Source organism: Cordyceps javanica, chromosome 1 (assembly GCF_051103115.1).
Source record: "Cordyceps javanica chromosome 1, complete sequence".
NCBI classification, from domain to species: Eukaryota; Fungi; Ascomycota; class Sordariomycetes; order Hypocreales; family Cordycipitaceae; genus Cordyceps; species Cordyceps javanica.
Genome location: NC_139295.1, coordinates 1,591,774 through 1,612,869, shown reverse-complemented (window position 1 = coordinate 1,612,869; position 21,096 = coordinate 1,591,774). Strand labels below are relative to the sequence as shown.

The 21,096-nt window shown below is 52.4% G+C and overlaps 5 protein-coding genes across 5 annotated transcripts; 3 read left to right on the top strand and 2 right to left on the bottom strand.

Moving 5' to 3' along the window:
* Position 1: 1 nt before the first annotated feature.
* Positions 2 to 410, top strand: V2A60_000507 (uncharacterized protein; the record flags this gene model as incomplete). Its single annotated transcript, XM_083251876.1, has 2 exons — positions 2 to 90; positions 146 to 410. The coding sequence occupies 2 exons, from the start codon at positions 2 to 4 to the stop codon at positions 408 to 410; spliced, it is 354 nt and encodes a 117-aa protein (XP_083108002.1).
* A 542-nt stretch (positions 411 to 952) lies between these two features.
* Positions 953 to 2,699, bottom strand: V2A60_000506 (glycosyltransferase domain-containing protein; the record flags this gene model as incomplete). The annotated part of the gene is made up of 2 exons (XM_083251875.1): positions 953 to 2,536; positions 2,601 to 2,699. The coding sequence occupies 2 exons, from the start codon at positions 2,697 to 2,699 to the stop codon at positions 953 to 955; spliced, it is 1,683 nt and encodes a 560-aa protein (XP_083108001.1).
* A 4,889-nt stretch (positions 2,700 to 7,588) lies between these two features.
* On the top strand, positions 7,589 to 8,784 carry V2A60_000505 (triose-phosphate transporter family-domain-containing protein; the record flags this gene model as incomplete). Its single annotated transcript, XM_083251874.1, has 3 exons — positions 7,589 to 7,828; positions 7,883 to 8,281; positions 8,335 to 8,784. The coding sequence occupies 3 exons, from the start codon at positions 7,589 to 7,591 to the stop codon at positions 8,782 to 8,784; spliced, it is 1,089 nt and encodes a 362-aa protein (XP_083108000.1).
* An 846-nt stretch (positions 8,785 to 9,630) lies between these two features.
* On the bottom strand, positions 9,631 to 11,750 carry V2A60_000504 (RMD1 family protein; the record flags this gene model as incomplete). Its single annotated transcript, XM_083251873.1, has 3 exons — positions 9,631 to 10,208; positions 10,273 to 11,635; positions 11,712 to 11,750. The coding sequence occupies 3 exons, from the start codon at positions 11,748 to 11,750 to the stop codon at positions 9,631 to 9,633; spliced, it is 1,980 nt and encodes a 659-aa protein (XP_083107999.1).
* A 1,784-nt stretch (positions 11,751 to 13,534) lies between these two features.
* Positions 13,535 to 18,555, top strand: V2A60_000503 (uncharacterized protein; the record flags this gene model as incomplete). Its single annotated transcript, XM_083251872.1, has 2 exons — positions 13,535 to 18,111; positions 18,171 to 18,555. The coding sequence occupies 2 exons, from the start codon at positions 13,535 to 13,537 to the stop codon at positions 18,553 to 18,555; spliced, it is 4,962 nt and encodes a 1,653-aa protein (XP_083107998.1).
* Positions 18,556 to 21,096: the final 2,541 nt, after the last annotated feature.

The following is a 21,096-nucleotide window of genomic DNA, read 5'->3' as shown; positions in this document are numbered from 1 at the left end:
CATGCGCGCCACGTTCGGCCCCTCGGCCTGCTTCCGCCTGGATTGGGCCGACGACAATGACGATGACGACAACAATGGTGACGGTGATGAGTGAGAGGGCGAGGCTGTCACGGAAATGGTGCTGTCAGCTGGATTTCGTACAAAGCGGTTCCGCCGATATAGTGGTGGTGGCGCTGTTGTGGCCGTCAAAATGGCTGCGTGAGTGCGGACGCGTGGAACGAGGCAGCCGCGTGCGCGGGACGTATGGACTCCATCACGCCGTCATCGCCGATATGCGCAAGCGCTACCGCAATCAAAAGGCGCAAATCAGGCGGCTGGGCGAGGACAATGAGCAGAAATGCCAGTCGTCCCTGGCGTTCATCGGTATGGCGGCCATGGTCGCGGAGCAGTGGCGCAACTTGGGCGTGTAAATATTGGGCGATTTCCTTCTCATTGGGTGATAGTGTTGGGTTCTACTATCAGATTGGATCTGATTCTTTGACTGTCCACAGCGCAAGCATGAATTTTGAGTACTGACAGTCTTGTTGAGCATGTCGAGAAATGTCGGGCCTGTATTTCGTGGCTATCCGAGCAATCAGCATTGCAGCATTATCGCGAGAAGTTTCAACGAATGAAATGAACAATGAGGTTTCCAATTAAGTCAAATAGATGTCGGTTTTCCTAGAAAATTTTGACACATAGATTCGCTTGATGAAATATGCAAGTGAGTTGCCGTTTGGGTACTGGTACACGTAAAAATAAAAAAAAAAGACGTGGTGCGTAGTGCTTCAATAAGTTAGAGAGGTAGGGCGGGAAAACCATGACTGCCTCAACACTTTGTTCGTCTTCCAACTCCCCATGTCAAACATATGCTGGTGATGATGATACAAAAAACACATTTCCCGTCGCTTTGATTTTTTTTCTTTCTTTTTTTTCCGTTATTCACTTTTCTGTTTCCTTCTCTATGCTTGCCTTACGCGGCCAGCACAACTTCCGCTTCGGCCGCGGCCTCTGGTGGCGGGCCCATTTCGCCTGAAAACAGGGTATCCTGCCACTCGCCGCACAGCTGGCCAAACGACAGAAACTCCTCCCCTTTGAAATCGGTAAATGCACCGCCGTACTCGCTGCCGGGTAGGGATTTCCGCGATTTTTCCATGGGATACTGCAGACGGGGTACCCATGCGCGACCGTCCATCTCGGTCGAGGTGAGCTCGTCGCCGGCGCGCGAAGCCAGGGCGTTAGCACGCAGCAGGCTGACGACAAAAGGAAAGAACCAGAGCGCCTTGTACTCGTCGTCGATGGGGTCCTTGCTGCCTGTGCAGTGCCATAGCCCATAGACGTGACGTGTCACGTAGTTGACACCCAGATTAACAGACCGGATCCACTCGCTCGCGGGTAGCCGGCTGCGGCTGGTGGTGGTGGTGGCATCTCGTCGACCCCGGTGCGGCGTTCCCTCTGTTGATGCGGATCGCCTAGCGGCCGATGGCTTGACGGCCGCCTCATACACCCTGGTCAAGGCCGCGTACACCGCGGCGGGCATCGGGATAGAATAAGGGACAAATGAGGCGCCCGCCTCAAACATGTCGACTTCCATGCGTGCCGTGTATCCGGGCTGGTCAAACTTCATGTACCCAAAGAAGTTCTCGTAGCCCGCCTTGGTCTGGAACAGCGCCGATTCGTACTCGATGGATATGTGGAATTCCGTTTCCTCGCCCTCGACCACTTCCGGATTCGGCAGCTTATGTTCTTCGCTCTCCTCGAGCCACGCGCTTGCCTCGGTGTCATTGTCACCGCGCAGCGCCAGCGCCAGCTTGGACCGGTGGTATTCCTGCCGGCCCCAAACATTGGCAAGGTAGAACTGATCCGACTCGCTGTTCTCAAAATTGGCATCGTAGGTGCGCTCAATCTCGGCCATGGTGACTTTTATGTACTTGCGCATGTCGCCGACCGGCCCTATAACCGTGCCTGAGTTTAGCCACTTGGGATCGTTGTTGGCCATGCTGCCGTCGCCCTGGTTCGGTCCAAAAGTGTGATCCGGAAGATGAGAGGCAGGGACGGCCCAGCATCGCGGCGCGGACCAGTCAATCGGCCAGCAGATCTTATCAGGCCCCCAGAAGATGGTGTTGCGGATGCCCTTGTTGTGCAGCTCGCTGACGGACATGTTGAAGCGTTCCGCCAGGTGGGCGTCGGAGTCCTGCCGAATGGTAAAGTAGCGTTCAATCATGATCTCAACAGGCAGCTGTAAAATAATGTCATAGCCGTCCACGATGAGCACTAGGTCGTCGTCTTCGTCTGCCGACAGACCCTGGAGGTATTGCTGGATGGCGCGCAGCTTGGCCAAGTGCGTCACTGCAGCGTCCATCTCGCCCTCGCCTTTCCAGCCAAGGAGCAGTGGCGCTGGGAATCTGTTGACGGCTGCAGATATGACATTGTAACACAGTTTAATATTCGGAGAGCTGGCCGGTACGAGATAGTGGAAGGCCGATACTTGAGGTTTTGGCTTTGGCTTTGAGCCTGTAGTCGTTGGCTTGCTGGTTACGATTCTGCTAAAACGACCCTATCACAACTTGTGAGTTCAAAGGTCGCACTCACGTTGAATAAGGGTGAATTATAAGGCTTACCGGTTTCAAAGATTCGTCCAGAGCGAGAAGAGTAAAGACAAAAAGGAACAAAAGTGCGGGGAGCAGGAGTGAACGTCGTTTGCCTGACAAGATCGACATGTTGGGCGAACTACTTGACTCTCCCAACGACTCAAAAAAAAAAGAGAACGAAGAGTGATACGGAAAAATGAACGTCTTGGTTGTGTCAAAGGAGTGAGAATTGAGTGGATGCCAACAGAAAAGAGGTTTCTTTGAGAATGAATGTGCGGACACGCCGGGGACTGCTTATACAGGAGGGACGAGCCGATGCACATCGGGGGGGAACTTGCCTACGCGTGCGTGGCGGCTTTTCAGCTCAAGTTTCCTCGTTCCTGTAATAAGTAGAGTGAAGGGGAAAAAATCACAACGGGAACGGCGGAATGGTAGATTTGACTCCCTCGTCCCTCTTGTTGCTGCTCTGTTCCCGCCCAGCAAGCACTTTCTGACGGGGGCGTGTAATGTGGTGTGGACCTAGAAGCAAGCCACTCTGAACTGGGGGCGACGGTCCCTCGTACTGGAACTAGATACTCGAGCCATCCCAAGGGCAGGTTTGCACAAGCCTCTGGGGCACACTGTTGAGAGTTGCAGAGTGGCGTACATCCACAGGCCTGGGCCATGTTCTCGCCTATTGCTCGCAAAGCCGCCGACCTGTGGCGCTTTGTGGGAGCTTTTGTACTAGTCTTGGTCTCTTACAATTATGACTGCCAGTCTGCCGGTATGAAGGACGTGTCTAGGTCCAGTTTAACATTACATCAGATACTTAATTGGTGGTTACTCTCGATCCTGAGACTGGGGTTACCTCCGTAGATACAAAGACAGGACCGTACTGCACGGGCGTCCGAAGTTTATCGACCGAGTTTAAAAGGGTGTTGATGCTTGTGTCAGTCCTTTTCAGTTGGGTGATGGTGTTCGGAGCGTTTCTGTGTGTTATTAGGTTTCAAGTTGCAACCGTGCGGGTTGCAAGGACTTGAACGCATGGAGGAGACACTCCCACTCCCACCTTCCGTCTGCTTTTGCCTGACCGTCAAACTAGGCCGGCGTCTAGAGGTGGGACTAGCATGGCCAACGAGAAACAGCCAAGAAGCCAAGAAAAGCCGGATGGCCGGGTCCTGTGATTTATCAGTTGCAGCCTGGCCAGTCAGCCAGTCTATTACCTCGCTAATTTGCTTATGCCATCGTAGAATCCTCAGCGTTGAAGAGCTGCGCCTCGCGGGCGGGCGGGAATAAGTAGCGGAGGGAGCTGTGCTGCCCAGTGCCCATTGGAAAGCCGCATATAGATGCATGCCAAGAGTTCTTGGCTACTGGGTCTGTTCCAGCCATCAGCTCCAGACTGGCCAATTTGTCAACGTCTTCGCTTGGAGCAGCCTTGGCGTCGGCCGAGTCTCAGGGATGTTGTCTAGGCAAGAAGCGTCCTCTCGAAGCCTCACTTTGCAGCGTTGTAATACGAGGGGAAGAGTGACTGAAGATCTTGCAAAGGCGTACAGAGTATGCATAAAAATTAGGAAGACGATGGCGCCAGCTCACGTGTGGTTTGCCCATCAATGACCAGGTCAGGAAGCGCGCCATAGTAAGAAGGGTCAGGACAGTCACAGTAGGTTGTTTGGCACGAGAGCCGCAACCAAAGCCAGAACAGAGCACGCGATAAGGAGGTCACGGAAGTGGATCCGTGGCTTGTTTCCACGTCCGATAACCCCGGCGGACAGAATGATGATAATACTACCCAGTACTCCGTAGTGTCAGCAAAAGGACAGCAAATTATATCAGTACTTACAACTGACGGTCACGGTCTTCGAACAGGGCGCACCAGCTTAGGGGAGCAGCAGAACCACCAAAATCCTGGGTTGTCTGAGAGTTGTGTCTGCACCATGATCCTGGTAACATTAGTGCCCATTCATGTGTCTGCATTTCACCATGTGCGGCAAATCGTCCGTGTTGGACAGAGCGCCAGTAGTGGAGGCTAGCGTTCGTCAATACTGAGTACATGATTCCTGCCGCTAGACGGTTGGCGCAGTTTGTAGCTTGAGGCTTGCTTTTGATGAGGCTAAATATAAGGGGGAGCGAGGCAGTCCAAAGACTACATCTCAAGAAGCTGGATTGGCCTTGGCCCCCCTGAGGCCCTTTGACCGGATTCAATCATCGAAATAATGAGCCACTTTCGGTGAAGTGTCTCCCCGGGTTCAGGTATGAAACGATTGACGGGGTAGAACCAGATCTGGCCGGCCCCGCGTGCTTCTATGCAAATGCCTGTTGCACTACTTACCTGTACTCCGTAGCGAGAGCTAATACTATAGCGCGCCAGGAAGGGGTTGAAAGGGTCCCAAAAAAAAGTAGCTGCGGTTACAATTGGCGACGATATTCTGGAACAATTGTTTGGCATTTCTTGGACGTTGCCTTTTGTCCCGATTTCACGATTGTGAGGCGATTGCCGAAATGACAGGGTCTAGAGCGGTATGAGGTCCCAAGGGAGCGTTACGAATCCTGCGTGAAGTGACGGGTGTTGATTGCAGGGTGTGAGTGTATTCCCTTTTGGCCCTTTTTTTCGCTGTTTCCTTTTTTCTTGGGTTCAGCTGCGTCTATTCCGCTGATAGCTGACTTTCATATCACAGGTGTCATTGAGCTGACGTACGTGCCGGAAGTGCCTGCCGAAGGTTGCACCGGCGCCAGAATGTGGCTTCGCAAGTCGACGCAGGTGAGCAGATACAGGGAATAAGAGATTTTGACATTCGGGCCATTCGTTGCGGGAAGTGGTGGACCGTCGTTGCTAATGGTGGCCGGTGCCGTGTCGGCAGCCACAGGAAAATGAGTGGGCAGCTGTGGCGCTCGAGGGTTGACGTAACTGTTGGCAGGTTGCGTATACCTGGGTGATGTGCATGAGGCCCTTCGGGAGGAAAGGGGGTTTAAGGTTGGGCATGGATATGAGGCGTAGGACGGAATGGAAAATTTGCGCAAGATAACGGCGATAGAAGCAGATTGCGACGGCGCCGTTTGCGAAGGGATGCCAAAAAAGGGTTGCCAGTTGGCAGCAGCCAACAGAGGCGATGGATAGATACAGACAGCAAACAAAGTACAAGCGAGTACAAGCGACTAGTACCTTGGTAGGTAGAAAACAAGCTTGTTGTCAAGCTACTTATCACTCACTACGAAATACGGTTTATGAAAACAGGCTTGAGCCGGAGAGATTCTTCGCATTGGGTATGATGGTGTCGACACAGCATTGTCTCCCCTGTATCTAACCCGCTGGCAGATGCCAATGCCACGTCCCAGCGGCCAAGCAACCAAGCCATTGGCATTCCGTTGGCAAATGGTCGTGTGCTTGCCGAGCGTCATGCAAAAGAGTAAAATGGAGCCAGACAAGGTCTGTTACTATTATAGTATGATACTGTCGCTTGGCAAAAAGTATATCAGTAAGTACTGATGAAATACTAATAATTCCGAGATGATGACAACGCTGTGTTTTGCTATGGGCACCCCCTACCAGCGGGGACTTTAGCGCCTTGGCCCTTCAGCTGCCCGGCTGGAGACGTCTACTGGTACTGAGTACTCAGTATAACAATACTGGTAATAACAAGGCACGCTACTTAGTAGCTTTTGACTGGCAACGGCCGGGCACATCCAGTCGGTCACTGTAACGGCAACCCCCAGGCTGGTGCCCAGACACTACACTACTAGTACGGAGTACCTGGCTACCCCCTAGTTAACCTACCCAACTTCAAGTACCTCAATCTACAGGCGCTACCTTGTCAGTTTCCTAGCCCGCCGTCGCCGCCCAGTCAAAGGCCGTCACAGACTCTCGTGGCTCCAGACACAACTGGTAGGTACCTTAGCACTTATTACTAGGTGCGCTCGGAGTGTCTGCCCGCCCCTGCATTCACAGCAAACTTTTTCTGTTATTGACTTGTTTTCCCTCTTTCATTCTGAATCCTTTTCTGAGGTTTACGTCAATGTCTCCAGCATCATTTTATCCGCCCCTACTTATTCCGTAGTGCTACCTGCCTACCAGTAGATGAGTACCCAAGTTCGTACCCACTAGGAGGAACCGACAAGCTTCCCCAGTACCGACCTTGCAGCTCCCCCACCACTGCCACTGCCGCACCAAGTCCGAGTACCCCGGCTGCCAGGTACCTAAAGTACGGATGCTCACCTACTTACCATCTACTACTTGCTCCCTAGTACCTACCTAGGTAGAATTGTTTACTCTGGCTCATCACCCCCGACCTTGACTTTTTAAAGCATTATTGTTTGCTACTACTGTTACGACTACTTCTTCTTTTCTTGTACAGGAACGCTCAGCCCCCCTTTACTATCTCTTACCTGTTATTCCTATCCACGACCCTGTGCACCGCCTGTGCCACTTGCCAAGCCTCCTCCTCCTACAACACAAAGGCTGCCCCGTTCGCCCACCAGTCTGCTGCTTGTTTCCAACCTCACCATATCATCCAAACGCAACGATATTTTTGGCATTAATTCTTGTCTTATTGACTTGACGCTCTTTCAAACTCGTTCATCCCCCTTCAATCTACATTCAATCATCATTCTATTCACGTTGATCTTTGGATTTACAGCCACGACCGTTGCTCCATACCTCGCTTTGGTCAACAACCGCAGCTTGCCCGTCCCACCACCACGGAAGCTCTTTTCGTTGCATCGACGTCAATTGAGTTTGCGCCACGATTCGTTGCTTCTGCAGATCTCTACCGTCTCATTAATATCATACGCGCCCCGGCTCTGCCACCCATCCCTCGCCAGCCTTCTTCTTGCGGCACCGGCACCGGCTGTTCTATATATCGCCATTGATCTTATGCCGCGCACGCCATACGACAGTCTGTCTACCTCAACTGCCTCCTTGACCCATGCCTTTCTATTTCTGACTTGCAATCATCAATAGTAAACTTTCATTCTTCTGCAGACCTCTTTCGATCATCTCGGTTCCTTTTGGACTCTCGCCTCCGTCTCAGCTAAAAGCTCTACACATGTCTTTGCACATTCCAACAGAACCCTCGCCGCGTCTATTCAAGGACGGCGAGGGCTTTCGATCGCGACAAGACTCCGCCGTGGATATGGAAGCCAATGCAGGCCGCCCCGAGGCCACTACCCAGTCAAATCTCGACCATGAATATTCAATCCCATCAGCAGTCAAGTTTACATGGCTAGGCACATACTTTTTGCTGTCATTGCTACTCACCATCTATAACAAGCTAGTCTTGGGCGTTGTATGTGCAACCGACGATGCCCTTGTACCCGCCGTCGCTGACTTTTCCCTTTAGTTCAAATTCCCATGGCTCTTGACCTTCCTTCATACTTCGATATCTGCCCTCGGTACCTACGGCATGCTGCAGATGGGCTACTTCAAACTCTCGCGTTTGGGATACCGTGAGAACCTCGCTCTCGTCGCCTTCAGCGCACTTTTTACCGTCAACATTGCCGTTTCCAACCTATCACTTGCCATGGTTTCGGTCCCCTTTTACCAAACCATGCGCATGCTCTGTCCCATCTTTACAATCCTCATATTCCGTGCCTGGTACGGCCGTACTTACAGCACGCTAACCTACTTATCTTTGGCGCCGTTGATCGTTGGCGCCACCATGACCACCGCAGGCGAGATGAAGTTTTCAGATGCCGGCTTCCTCCTGACAATCCTAGGCGTCATCTTCGCCGCCCTCAAGGTGCGCCATGAAATATTGCCCCCTTGTTCTGTCGTCTACTAACGCGCGCGTAGACCATCGTCACGAACCGCTTCATGACGGGCTCCCTCGCCCTTCCGCCGGTCGAATTCCTTATCCGAATGTCCCCCATGGCTGCTGCGCAGGCTTTGGCTTGCGCATTTGCTACTGGCGAAGTAGATGGCTTCCGAAAGGCCCTTGCCAATTCAGAAATGTCGTCCTTTGCCACATTTTCCTCTCTTCTGGGCAATGGCTGTCTTGCCTTCCTGCTCAATATCTCGTCTTTCAATACGAACAAGCTCGCCGGTGCACTGACGATGACAGTCTGTGGTAACCTCAAGCAATGTTTGACCGTTCTCCTCGGCATTTTCATATTTCATGTTGAGGTTGACTTACTGAAGGGCACGGGAATGGCCATCACGATGCTCGGCGCAGCTGTGTACAGCAAAGCAGAACTCGACAACAAGAGGCGGCAACAGAGTGGCTACAAGAAGATTCTTCAATAACTTGATGCGTTGGATCAGTTTCCCCTCCTTTGCTCTCATTTGCGGGGACTGCATCCCGTTTGGATAATACTTGGTATCCTAGATCCGATATCAGTCATGTTGGCGGCCAGTTGAGTTTGATTATACCCGGATCCGGCGGGTTGGAAAATATGCATCCTTGGTGGGGGGAAGCAGTCGAAACTTTTGACATCAGCTAGGGCATTTGCTCTGAATTGGCGTTCCAGACTGGGTATTGTATATTTATTCTTTCTTTCTGCCATTCTCGGCTGTGGAGAGTGCATTCGTTTGGCAATGGGAATAGGTTTGATAGACGCATTATGCATAGCATGCATGGGCATACAATATATTCGGCGTTAAATACTACCGAAATCGTAAACTGACGCCCCTTTCGAAGCACTACCATTGCAAATCTGACGCTCAACAGCTTCGGAGGAGGTCCGGGCCAGTATGAGTACTACCCACCCATGCCAATCCCTTTGTAAACGCGTGTTGGTTATTGTGGCGCGCCAAAGATCTCAAGTGAGCTAGGCATTGTACTGCATGAGGATTAGGATTTTCAGAGATTTGAAAAGATCGAAGAAAAAAATATGTATCAGCCAGATATATTGATAGTTTATTCCAGACGTGAACCAGCTCCCAAAAACAGTATGAAGTAACGGGAGAGAAAAGGAAATAGGAAAACACCAGTCGCTATGCTAGAATGCGGACGTGCAGTCACACAATAGGAGGGAAAGAGGGGGGAGGCGGGGATTCATTACATTGCCTTAGCTTACGAATGCAGGCAGCAAAAGAGTTATTCAGTGAGAGCCCCGGTGCGATAGTCGGCCACATGTCTTGGACGAGCTCTTACTTGAGCTCATCGACCTTGACACCCTCGGGCGCAGGTAGTGCCGCTGCGTCGTCCTGCAGCATACGGATGCTGCTCTTGACCTCGTCGAGCGTGGCGTTGGCCTCGAGACCAAGCGTGCGCGCGAGCTCCTCCAGTGGGCTAGAGATTTGCGCTTGCTGCTGCAGCTTCACCTCCACCTCCTCCTCCCCTGGGTTCGTCGGACCGATACGCAGCTGCGGCTGCGGCTGCGGCGATGCCTTGTCCCCGGCCCAGGAGATGGCGACTTGTGGTGGCATGATGGCGTCGCCGGTCTGCTTGCTGCGCTCGAGCATGATGAAGCGCAGACCGACCTCGGTGACGGTGACGAGGATGCTGACGAGAATGAGAATGATGACGATCCACGTGATAGCGCTCATCTTGGCGTCGTTGACCGAGTCGGACAGAATCTCGGCAAGGTCGAGGAAGACGCGGCAGCGCTCATTGAGTACTTTGATGCGCGGGTCAATCTCGAGGTACTCGCGGATGGCGGCATACAGCGGGTGTAGCGTCGGCTCAGAGTCCCAGAAGAAGTTGGGCACGTCGAGAATGTTAGAAGCTGGTAGAAAGAGTTAGCGAAATTCCGGGATCGGCGCGCCTACGAGACTGGAAAAGTAACATACAAAGGTTAATATCTACGCGGCTCTTGAATAGCCGACCCAGGATCTTCACAATTTCCGTCCTCGTCATGTTCAGCTCGCCAGTCAGCGCCAACGTCTTCGGCACGTCCTGCGCATCAAGCATAGTCTCGCCGAGGCGCTCCTCAAATAGACAGAGCTTTGTACTTTGCGCAATGGCATGGCTAATGGTCAGCTTGATCATGTGGTCGGAACGCGGCATCAGCGTGATCATGTCGTTGAAGATGCGTGGGCGCTTCACGTCGGCGCTGTACTCAAAGTGGAACTCCTCCGTCTCGAAGTCGTGTTGCTCCAGCGGCCGCGTGAGCAGGCTGATGCCATCCTCGGCGTCGGCAAACGTCAAGTCCGCGAGGATGTCTTTTTCCTGGTACTCGGTGAAGTTCCAAAAGACGACGACGCCATACGAATAGACAAACATCTCGGCAAAGTTCTTGGCATTGGGGCCCAAGCGGTTCATCGGGGATGCCCCGTCCTCGTGTGGGTGAAAGCTCCTATGCATATGGGTCGTCTCGTCATCAGGTGATTCTTCGTGCGTGCCGGGACGCATATGGCTGGGCTGTTCGGGGCTCTCCGGTGTGGTGTAGGCGTCTTCTTCAAAGTAGCCTTCATGGTGGCCTCTCTGCTCGGTTCGCTCAATCTCCAGATCCAAGACAGTTTTGCCGGTGCCAGGCGTCTTTAAGATGGGTCGACCGCGGACACGGTAGCCGTCCGTGCCGTTCATCAACGGCAGCGCGTAGATGACGTATAGGCAGTCGTCATAGAGCTTTGTTTTTGCTTCGTGCTTCTCTTTTAAGAATTCTGCAGTTGCTTTGATCTTGAACGCCTGAGCTGTGCAGTATGCTGTCAGCCGACTGACTTTATCTTTGCGCTGCATCTTCGGCAGTCTCTCGGCATAACTTTTGCCGCGGATACCACCGCGCTTGCGCAGCACATCGAGCTCCTCGTCACGCAGCGGACGGTCATCTTCGGCTTGAAACTTTCTTTCAAGCACCGTATCGCTCTCGATTTCATCTTCGGCATCTTCCTTGTCGTCGGTCTCGGGCAGCAGCACTAGCTTTTCGCTGATCTTGGTGGTTCTTGACGGCATAGGCTGCCCCGTGCGCGAATGCACATTGGGGAGGCCTCCGGAGACGACTCGTCGTGTATGGGCAGGGCCGCCGCCATGGGTTCCGATTGATGGCGTGGGAGGCCCCCGAGGTTGACCTGAGGGGATCTGTGAGCTGAACTGCAGGACGTTGTCGACCGTCATGAATCGCATCGGCACTCGGCCAGGTGATCGTGACATGGCATCGGGCCGCTGCGGCATCCGCCGCTGGTTGACCCTCTCGCGGGCTCTCGAGTCGGTGACCTATATTGGTGTCAGCTTGTGCTTGTGTAGCCTCGGAATTGAAACGTGGGCAGCCGTGTCCAACAGGGTCACATACCAACACCGAAGGTGCCCGTTGTTTATTCCCAGAAGACATTGCGAAGAGATTTTCGAGCGTTAGACAGCATTAATGATCGAAACCCATTGACTAGGCGAGTCTTTCGGCCAACGTGAAGATAAATCGATTGATGGCGACCGTTGCCGCTGATGTCTTCAACAAAAAAGGTGGCGTTGCCCGGAAGAGGCAGCAGCTTGGAGGTTGCGTTAGCGCAAGTGAGTTTCTATACAACAAGTATCCGTAGCCACTGCTAGCCAGTGATGACTTCAGAAGGCCCCCACATGGGCGTCGTGCATGACGCTACTGACTACTTACCCTGAACCGCGATCCAGAAGAACTGCAACGTTTTCCCAGGCCTCGCCCATCACATGAACTGGTTGATTGATACATCGTGTTTTATTCGGGCTATATAAGATATCGATTGTGCAGAAGAAAACGGCCTGACTTCGCGGCTCATGGTCCGGTCTCTCTCATCTTCAGCCATGTAAGTATACCCACCGCACGAGGCAAGTATGCAATCTTGCTCGTCAAAGAACAGCTTCAGAAGGTCATTACGTTCCAGAAGAGATGCGCGCCGCAATGCAGGATGGTCTGCTTTACTTCGCGATCAAATTCGCACCCATTTGCGGCATCGTATCACATTGATCAATTCTGAACCATTTTCACTCAGTTCAGCTGAACGTGTAGTACGATGAAATAAAGCAATAGTGCCGTCGCTGCATGACGGCCCTCTGCTTTGCTTGGAGATATAATGGCGCCAGATTGCATACATCCTGATGCAGCTTTTCTTTGTCGTGGGCGCAAACTGCTAAAATTCAGGAGTGGTTGGGGGACAAACTTGTTGGGGTTGATAATATGGTTGCGTCCAATGCGAAGGGAGGCATCATGAATACTGAATTTACAGTGTGTATACACTGGACGTGCTGCGCTACTAATGGAGCACTACAAGCTTGTCATTATTCCTCCGAATTTTGGATCCGATCATGGCGCATCTTAATGTCCGCATGACAGGCCTGCCGAGTGCGCCCAAGAACGATGAACTCTGAGCTGCGCAAGGCAACGTACCTAGTTACTGAGTAGCAGTCTACGGAGCACTCCGTCATGTTATCAGGCCCCAATCGCAGTACCCAACTATTAATAGTGCGCAAGACATTTCCACTACTTACCGGCCCTGTTCGCTAGAGTAATAAGCTGCCCAATGACCCGCCGGTATCGCCGGTACAGTGGAAAGTGGACCGCAACAAGGACCTATATCCAATGAAAGCGCGCTATTCGCCCGTTGCTACGCCGTCGCTTGGTTGTTTGTTTACATTCTGCCGCCACCAACCAAAGCCTCCCAAACCAGGCGCAACAACCCCGCGATGTGTGGCCCTTGCTCTTTGCTTTTACCTCCCCTCCCCTGCTCGGCCCATTCTTGTGGCCTGCTACCTGTTTGCTAGGCTTGCATCTAACGTATTCTCAAAAAAATCGTGACGGCATAGCCCAGTGTCACCACCACCGTCCCTTCAACATTCCTAGCCGCCGTGTCGTGCAGCATCTACAATCCCGTTTGCCGTTTTTTTTGTGCTGCCACTCTAAACACCTTCTCAACCCGCTCCACGGACTCGCTGCTTCGCGCACTTGCGCGTGTCTTGGAGCTCATACTACTTTCTTGCGACGATTCCTCTTGCATTCCAGCACCGCTTCCAATTGAGACCTCGATGCCCGAGAAGATGTGCTAGTTGCGTCAGCCCACCACCTGAGTCGATAACCTAGCGATACATCCTCAACACTCCTGGCCATCTTGCTCTAGCTACCTACTGCTTCGAGCGAGCCTGGCCACCATGTTTCGCCCTCATCCTCTGCGGCAGTCGCAGACCCTCGAGGTTGTGCCTCCCGATAACAACATCTCTCGCCAACTCTCCACCACCTCGTCTTCTGCCTCGTCTGGCTACTCCTACGCTTCCGATCAGACCCAGAATACGCAATATTCGTCTCTTTCGAGCACTTATTCGCCCCCCAAGCCAACCACCACCACACAAACGCACCGACGCGGCCAAAGCGATGTCATTGCCCGGGCCCGACTCTTCGAATCTGGCGAAATGAATAATTCAGTCAGGGATGCGCCGTCGGTTCGCTCTTCACTTCGCCAATTGCCACAAGCCCCGGCTGCCTCACCGCCTAGGGCAACACCATCGCCAGAGCAGAAGCTGCGCCATCTCCGCGGCCAGAGTGTTGACATATCGAAGCTGTCCATCTCCCAGTATGACGGCCAAAGCTCGCCGGCGTCTCCTCCTCGCAAGTCATCCATGCGACCGAACTCGATGCTACTGACTCGATCTGACTCTGTTCTCCGTGGACCTGGAGTTCCTGTTCCGAGTACTAGCGCTCACATCGGCGCTCCAGAGCTCGAGCAGCTTGGCCGCTCATCCACTACACAACTACGCACTCTCTCTAAACTGGCCCAGTCTAATACAGCCGATGATTTCGCCATCACATCCACTACGCAAGAAGTTGTCGGTCTCCGTGGCCGGCGCAGACTTCAGCGTGCTGAGCAGCCGGCTGCTGGCAAAACAACCAAGTCTAACGCATACGGATGGGAAGGCCGCAACTGGATGGATAAGCAACGTCAGTTTCTGCAAGCCTATGAGTATCTCTGCCACATCGGAGAAGCACGGGAGTGGATAGAGGATGTTACCAACAAGTCACTGCCACCCATTGTTGAGCTCGAAGAAGCACTCCGTGATGGTGTCACGCTCGCCGAGGTCGTCGAAGCTCTGAACCCCGACAAGCACTTTCGCATATTTCGGCACCCGAAGCTCCAGTTCCGACACTCTGACAATATTGCCATATTCTTCCGCTACCTAGATGAAGTGGAGATGCCCGACCTTTTCCGATTTGAACTCATTGATCTCTACGAGAAGAAGAATATACCCAAAGTTATATACTGCATCCACGCTCTCAGCTGGCTGCTGTTCCGGAAAGGCATAGTAGACTTCCGCATCGGCAACTTGGTCGGTCAGCTTGAATTCGAGCACCATGAACTCGAAGCAATGCAGAAGGGACTAGATAAGTTGGGTGTCAATATGCCAAGCTTTGGTAACATGGGTGCAGACTTTGGTGTCCCCGAACCCGAGCCGCAAGAAACCGAAGAAGAGAGGATTGACCGTGAATTGGCCGAGCAGACCCCCCTGATTATCGACTTGCAATCTCAGATACGCGGTGCGCTTGCGAGATTACGTCTTGGAGATGCCATGCAAGATTTGTGGGATGGTGAACGCGCACTCATCGAACTGCAAGCACGTATTCGCGGTGATTTTACGAGACAAATTATGGGATATAGGCTCCAGATGCGTCGATCTTCAATCATGGTTCAGAGTGCTGCACGTGGATTTCTCGTCCGACAAGACCTAAAGCATAATGACCGTTGCTGGAAAGCTATTGAACCTAATGTTCTAGCTCTCCAGAGCATTATTCGGGCTAACAAAATCCGAAAAGAGGTACGAGATGTAACCTCTGTTGTGTCGCAATCCGAAGGAGCTGTTCGGGAGATTCAAGCGATGTCCAGAGGCTTCTTGATTCGCAAAGACCTCATTGTCCAGAAGCGTGAAACAAAACAGGCCTCTGGAGACGTTCTCAATCTGCAGGCTCTCGCACGCGGAGCACTGCTGAGAGGCCAACTGGACACTCAACATGATCTCTTGGAAAGCTATAACGGAGCAACAGTGCAACTACAGGCAGCCGCTAGGGCTGTGCTGACCAGAAATCAGATTTCCCGACAGCGAGATGCGATGGAATCATTTTCATCCCCCTTAGCCATGCTACAGAGCCTGGTCAGAGGACAGGCCGCGAGAGCAAAGCACGTCGGCACACAGGTTGAAGCAAAGAGCCACTCACTAGAGATTGGCAAGTTTCAAGCTGCCATCCGCGCAGCGGCCGTTCGATGCGAAATCGCCAGTCAGCTGGATAGTCTTCATCTTAATGAGCCGAGCACTGTCGAGCTGCAATCCTGTATTAGAGGCATGTTTGAGAGACGAAGTGTCCTTGCGCTTCAAAAGAAGTTGGACCATGAAGCCCCGAGCATTACGAATTTACAGAGTCGTATACGCGGATTCACCTACCGTCGACAGCACCAGGCGCTTGTGGATCAGTTGGTATCTCATAATGCCGGGACGGCAGCTTTCCAGGCTATCCTTAAGGCAATGATGGAACGTGCTCGTGTTGATGACCTGCTGACAGAGCTTTACGAAGAGGAGGAAACTGTTGTTGCCCTCCAATCCGCTGCCAGAGCATTCCTTGTCCGCGCTCGCTTTGAAGAGAAGAAGCGTTACTTTGACGAAAACATGCAGAAGGTAATTAAAATCCAGAGTTTTGTCCGCGCCAAGGTACAAGGTGAGGCTTACAAGAGTCTCACCACCGGAAAGAACCCGCCTGTCAACGCCGTTAAGAATTTTGTCCATTTGCTTAACGACAGCGACTTTGATTTCAATGAAGAGGTGGAATTTGAACGCATGCGAAAGACTGTTGTGCAGCAGGTTCGACAAAACGAGATGTTGGAACAATACATCGACCAGCTCGATATCAAGATTGCTCTCTTGGTGAAGAACAAAATCACTCTGGACGAGGTCGTCTCGCATCAGCACAACTATGGTGGTGGCTCGTCTATGGGAATGCTGGCAAACTCATCCATTTCATCATCTAACCAATTCGATCTTAAAGCTCTGAACAAGAGTTCGCGCAAGAAACTTGAGTCATATCAGCAGCTATTCTTTTGTCTTCAAACCCAGCCTCAATATCTGGCTCGTCTCTTCAAGCACCTGCGCGAGCAAGGAACCCCTGACAGCGAAAGCAAGCGGATCGAACTTCTGGTCATGGCTATGTTTGGTTATGCACAGAAGCGTCGTGAGGAGTACTATCTGCTCAAGCTCATCGCTCGATCCATCCGTGAGGAAATTGAGGGCAACAGAACCCTCCAGGAATATCAGCGCAGCACGTTCTTCTGGTCGAAGCTCTTGGCCAACTACACGCGATCGCCGCGAGACCGCAAGTTCTTGCGAGGTCTTCTTGGGCCACTGGTGCGCGACAATATTGTAGAGGATCCTGCTTTGGACTTGGAGAGCGATCCTATGCAAATTTACCGAGCTGCTATCAACAACGAGGAGTTGCGTACGGGCCGTCCAGATGGCAGGCCACTGGACGTCCCCCGCGAGGTTGCGATCCGCGATCCTGAGACCCGCCGACTCTTCATTGATCATCTGCGCGACCTGAGAGAAATCTGCGATCAATTCTTCCTTGCAATGGAGGACCACGTCTTCAAGACCCCTTATGGACTTCGGTTCCTCTGCCGGCAGATGTTTGACTCTCTGCGCCAGCACTTTAACCGCGACTCACCTGACATTCTTCTCCAGCATGTGACGAACTGGTTCTGGAAGTTCTATCTCCAGCCCGCAATTGTTTCGCCTGAGAACGTTGGCGTTATAGAGAAGACGTTGAGCCCTCTGCAGAAGCGTAACCTCGGCGAAGTAGCAAAGGTTCTTGGCCAAATCGCTTCAGGCAGGCCATTCGGTGGCGAGAACGTCTATTTGCAGCCTCTAAATGCCTTTGTTGCTGAATCTGTTGAACGCTTACGTCGCATCATGAGCGAACTCATCTCTGTACCTGACGCTGAGAGTACCTTTGACATTGACGAATTCAACGACCTCTACGCCAAGAATAAACCGACTCTGTACATCAAAATGGCCGATGTGTTCGCTATTCACAGCCTCATTGTATCACAGCTGCCGTTCATGTGCCTCACGAGAGATGACGTGCTGCGCGAGATCATCCAGGATCTGGGTAGCGCCAAGACGAATGAGAGCGAGATGAGCGCTGCCGGATCGTCCGATATTCAGATGTTCTTGACACCGAAACTTCACAATGTTGAGGACCCGGATGCAGAGGTCAAGGCACTGTTTATGGAAACGAAGCGCTGTGTGCTGTACATTATTCGTGTTCAGACTGGCACAAATTTGCTAGAGATTCTCGTGAAGCCCATCACGGAGGAAGATGATGCCAAATGGGCTTCGCTGCTTCAGGACGACTTCACCTCGAGCGGCAGCCACGGTGCTTACTCTGACACCAACATGGTCGATGTGACGCGCATGTCATACTACGAACTCAAACGCACAGCTCTAGAAAACGTAATGCGTCTTGAGCAGATGGGCAGGATCTCCAAGCACAACAATTACCAAGATATTCTCAATGCCATCGCCAGCGACATTCGTTCCAAAAGCCGTCGCCGTGTCCAAAGGCAACGCGAGCTTGAAGGTGTCAACCTGACGCTCGGCAACCTTCACGAGAAGGCCAACTACCTGGAACAGCAAAGAAAGAGCTACGATGACTACATTGAGCAGGCCATGATGACGTTGCAAAACAAGAAGGGGTAAGGACAAATCTTATGCCGGACCTAGTAAAAACGGCACCCGCTAACTCTGATTTTAGCAAAAAACGATTCCTGATGCCATTCACCAAGCAGTATAATCACCAGCGCGAGCTGGAGCGCAGCGGGAAGGTGCCCAAGTTTGGCAGCTACATGTACAGCGCGCGCTCTCTCTCGGACAAGGGCGTGCTTGTGGCGTGGAAGGGCATGTCAGACTGGGACAAGATCAACGTGACCATTTCCTGCGACCAGGTCGGCGTCTTCGTCATCGAAGGCACCCGCGGTCATATCCAGATGCCTGGAGCCAGCGCCGTTGTCAGCATTGAAGATTTGCTGCAGGCGCAGTTTGAGGCCCATCAGTTTATGCACCTCTTTGAGGGCAACCTCAAGCTCAACGTGAACCTCTTGCTGCACCTGGTGTACAAGAAGTTTTACCGCACACAGTAACTCTTGGCCGGGCTTGTTTGCAACGGATTATTCTTGTACGACAACTGCTTCGATTCCACATAATCTTGGTCACTTCACCCTTCCCATCGGATTGGTTGTGAGGTAATTATATAATGGCGTCGCTGGTACACGAGGCACTGGTTTTTTACGGCATTGTTGACATTGCGGGCTCTGCGCGGATTCTTTGTTTATGTGTGCGCGCGCTGATTTTATTTTGACGCACGTATTTTTATTTTCGTTTGTCTTTGATTTTGCGGCATGGTGTTATCGAGTTTGTGTGCATTGGCCAGACATTGGAGGAGGCGGGTTTTTACATCTGCTTCAACAGACGGCGTACATTCGGGTGAACTTGGCATACAGAAACGGAGGGACGGAACGGATGAACATGAATAGTATGGAAACGCCTGGGGAAAGCGGAAAGGAAAGGGGTTGTTGAGCATTCTGCAAATAGGAAACGGATAGAAACTATACAAACAATTGTACGAGATGATTTTTGTTTTCGAGAGTACTCAGTGACAATAGGCCCGCACCAGATATCAATGTTGTGCACATGTCACAGCTGTAAAACAAGGTGGAGAAATATGCAAGCACAAGATTGATTCAGAGTACAGTTACTTTTGGTTGAACATGACAATTCACTGCGTTTGTAATACGTGATATAGAGTTAATGAGTTTTGATCGCCTGTGGCTAATGAATCAGGAGTGGTTGCGCCATACCACGTGAAGCAGACTTTGTTGTCTGACGTCAGAGTGGCTCTGTTACTTAGTACGTTGCCAATTTTTGGGCATTTGGCCGATTTGGCCGATTTGGGCCGGTTGGGCGTAGGGTGTTGGACTTTGGGGCATGAACCGGGGCAGAAGAAGGCTACATATTTCGAGAGCTCATGCATGCAAAGCAAGGACTCATCACATTCAACAAGTACTGCTTGCACTTGCAACTATGCCCTTGACTCTGGTCGTGCACTGAGGTCCTGGCGCACTCGAAGAATGGGGCCTCCGCAGCCAAGATTAATTGCCCAGGCATCGGGGTACGTGTGGCTGTCGGCGGACCTGGGGCTAGCGGATCTCGGGTGCTTATGGTCAAGCAGACGCGAGGACGGGCTGGCAAACGGGCTAGCTTGCTAAGTAGCTTACATGAAGCAAGTGTTGGGATTGCGCAATTTTGGCTCTGGAACACGAAATAGACGATACCTAGAGGTCGCGCCTAGTCGTCTGATTTCAATGGTCTGAGCCCAAATCGCCCCGCTGACTGTACTGTCAGAGGCGGAGGCAAAGCTGAAGCCAAACCAAAGGCAGGGCCATTGCCTTGGCCATTTCGCGGATGTGCAATGCTGTCAGAGGTCGTGGTGTCGATGGATGACTGGGAGAGAAGAGGCGAAAGGGCGAAGCCATTCTGATGGGCTGGAGACTCGGACGGCTCGGAGGCATGTCTGGATGTCGGTAACGGGTTACAGGAGCCGAAGTCGCGTGCTCGGGGTGAAGAATAACGAAAGCGCTTCGAAAATAGCCTATACAGTGCAGACATACTGTATAGACTATTTTGGCGTGGTGTTGCAAAAGCGCAGCCCACCAACGAGGGCATTCCGGGCGCAAGTACGGATACTCCGTAGGGACAGCCCCCCCGCCGCACCATAATTTCTGTCGGGCTGTCTGCTCAATCGGCTTCGTTTTCTACGTGTAAGATTTGTATTATTGGCAATCGTTTTTCTGACGGCTATTATGAGAGACGGATATTGATGGAGATAGGAGCCTTACTTTAGAGCTGACAGGCACCGACGCGACGTCAGCGACGGCGCACCGCTACCACCGAATGACTCGGATTTCTGATGGAAATGTTTGGCAATGGTGGCGCAGTCGTGGTACGAGACAGCAAGACAAGCGACAGCATGGTCCAGCCAACCACAGTTGCCTTGGCGCCAGATCAAGCAATTGTAGTCAAAGTATGACCCCTAGTGCAGGGGCTGGCGTGGGCAGTTACCACTCCCCGGACCAATGTCACGTTTAAAGAGGCGTATTATGTGGGTTTGGGATTCATTCGTATTTGACGGTTCCTTGCGTGCTGTACTCCGTACATGCCTGTAGGCTGTACTCAGTAGGTACTGATAGTTTGGCTGCTGACCCGGATGGTGGTCAGTCACACCGCCGTTCTTGGGGTTCCGGCGCCGGGACCGGGGTCGGGGGGGCGAAGAGGTGAGACAGACAAGAGGCAGAAGAGCGCGTGACCAAGCCCCGAGGGGGGCGCTTGAGATGGAGGTTACGAGAAACGGGAAAGGGATTATAATAAGTAGCGATGAAGCGAGCTGGCATTCGGTTGGAAGCCCGGAGTAAGATGAGGGAGGAGAGAAGGCGTAATAGTAAGCAAACGCAGTGTTGGCCGGGCCGTTTGCACAGTCAGCAGCAGCAACAGCGCGAGCAAGGAGTGGGCAGGTTCGACGACCAACTGCCCTGGTACTAATACGGGATCCCTAGGTACTAATACCGCAAGTATCAATCACTGACAATCAGTACCTACGTACCTTGTCAGTTCCACGTCAGCGGTGA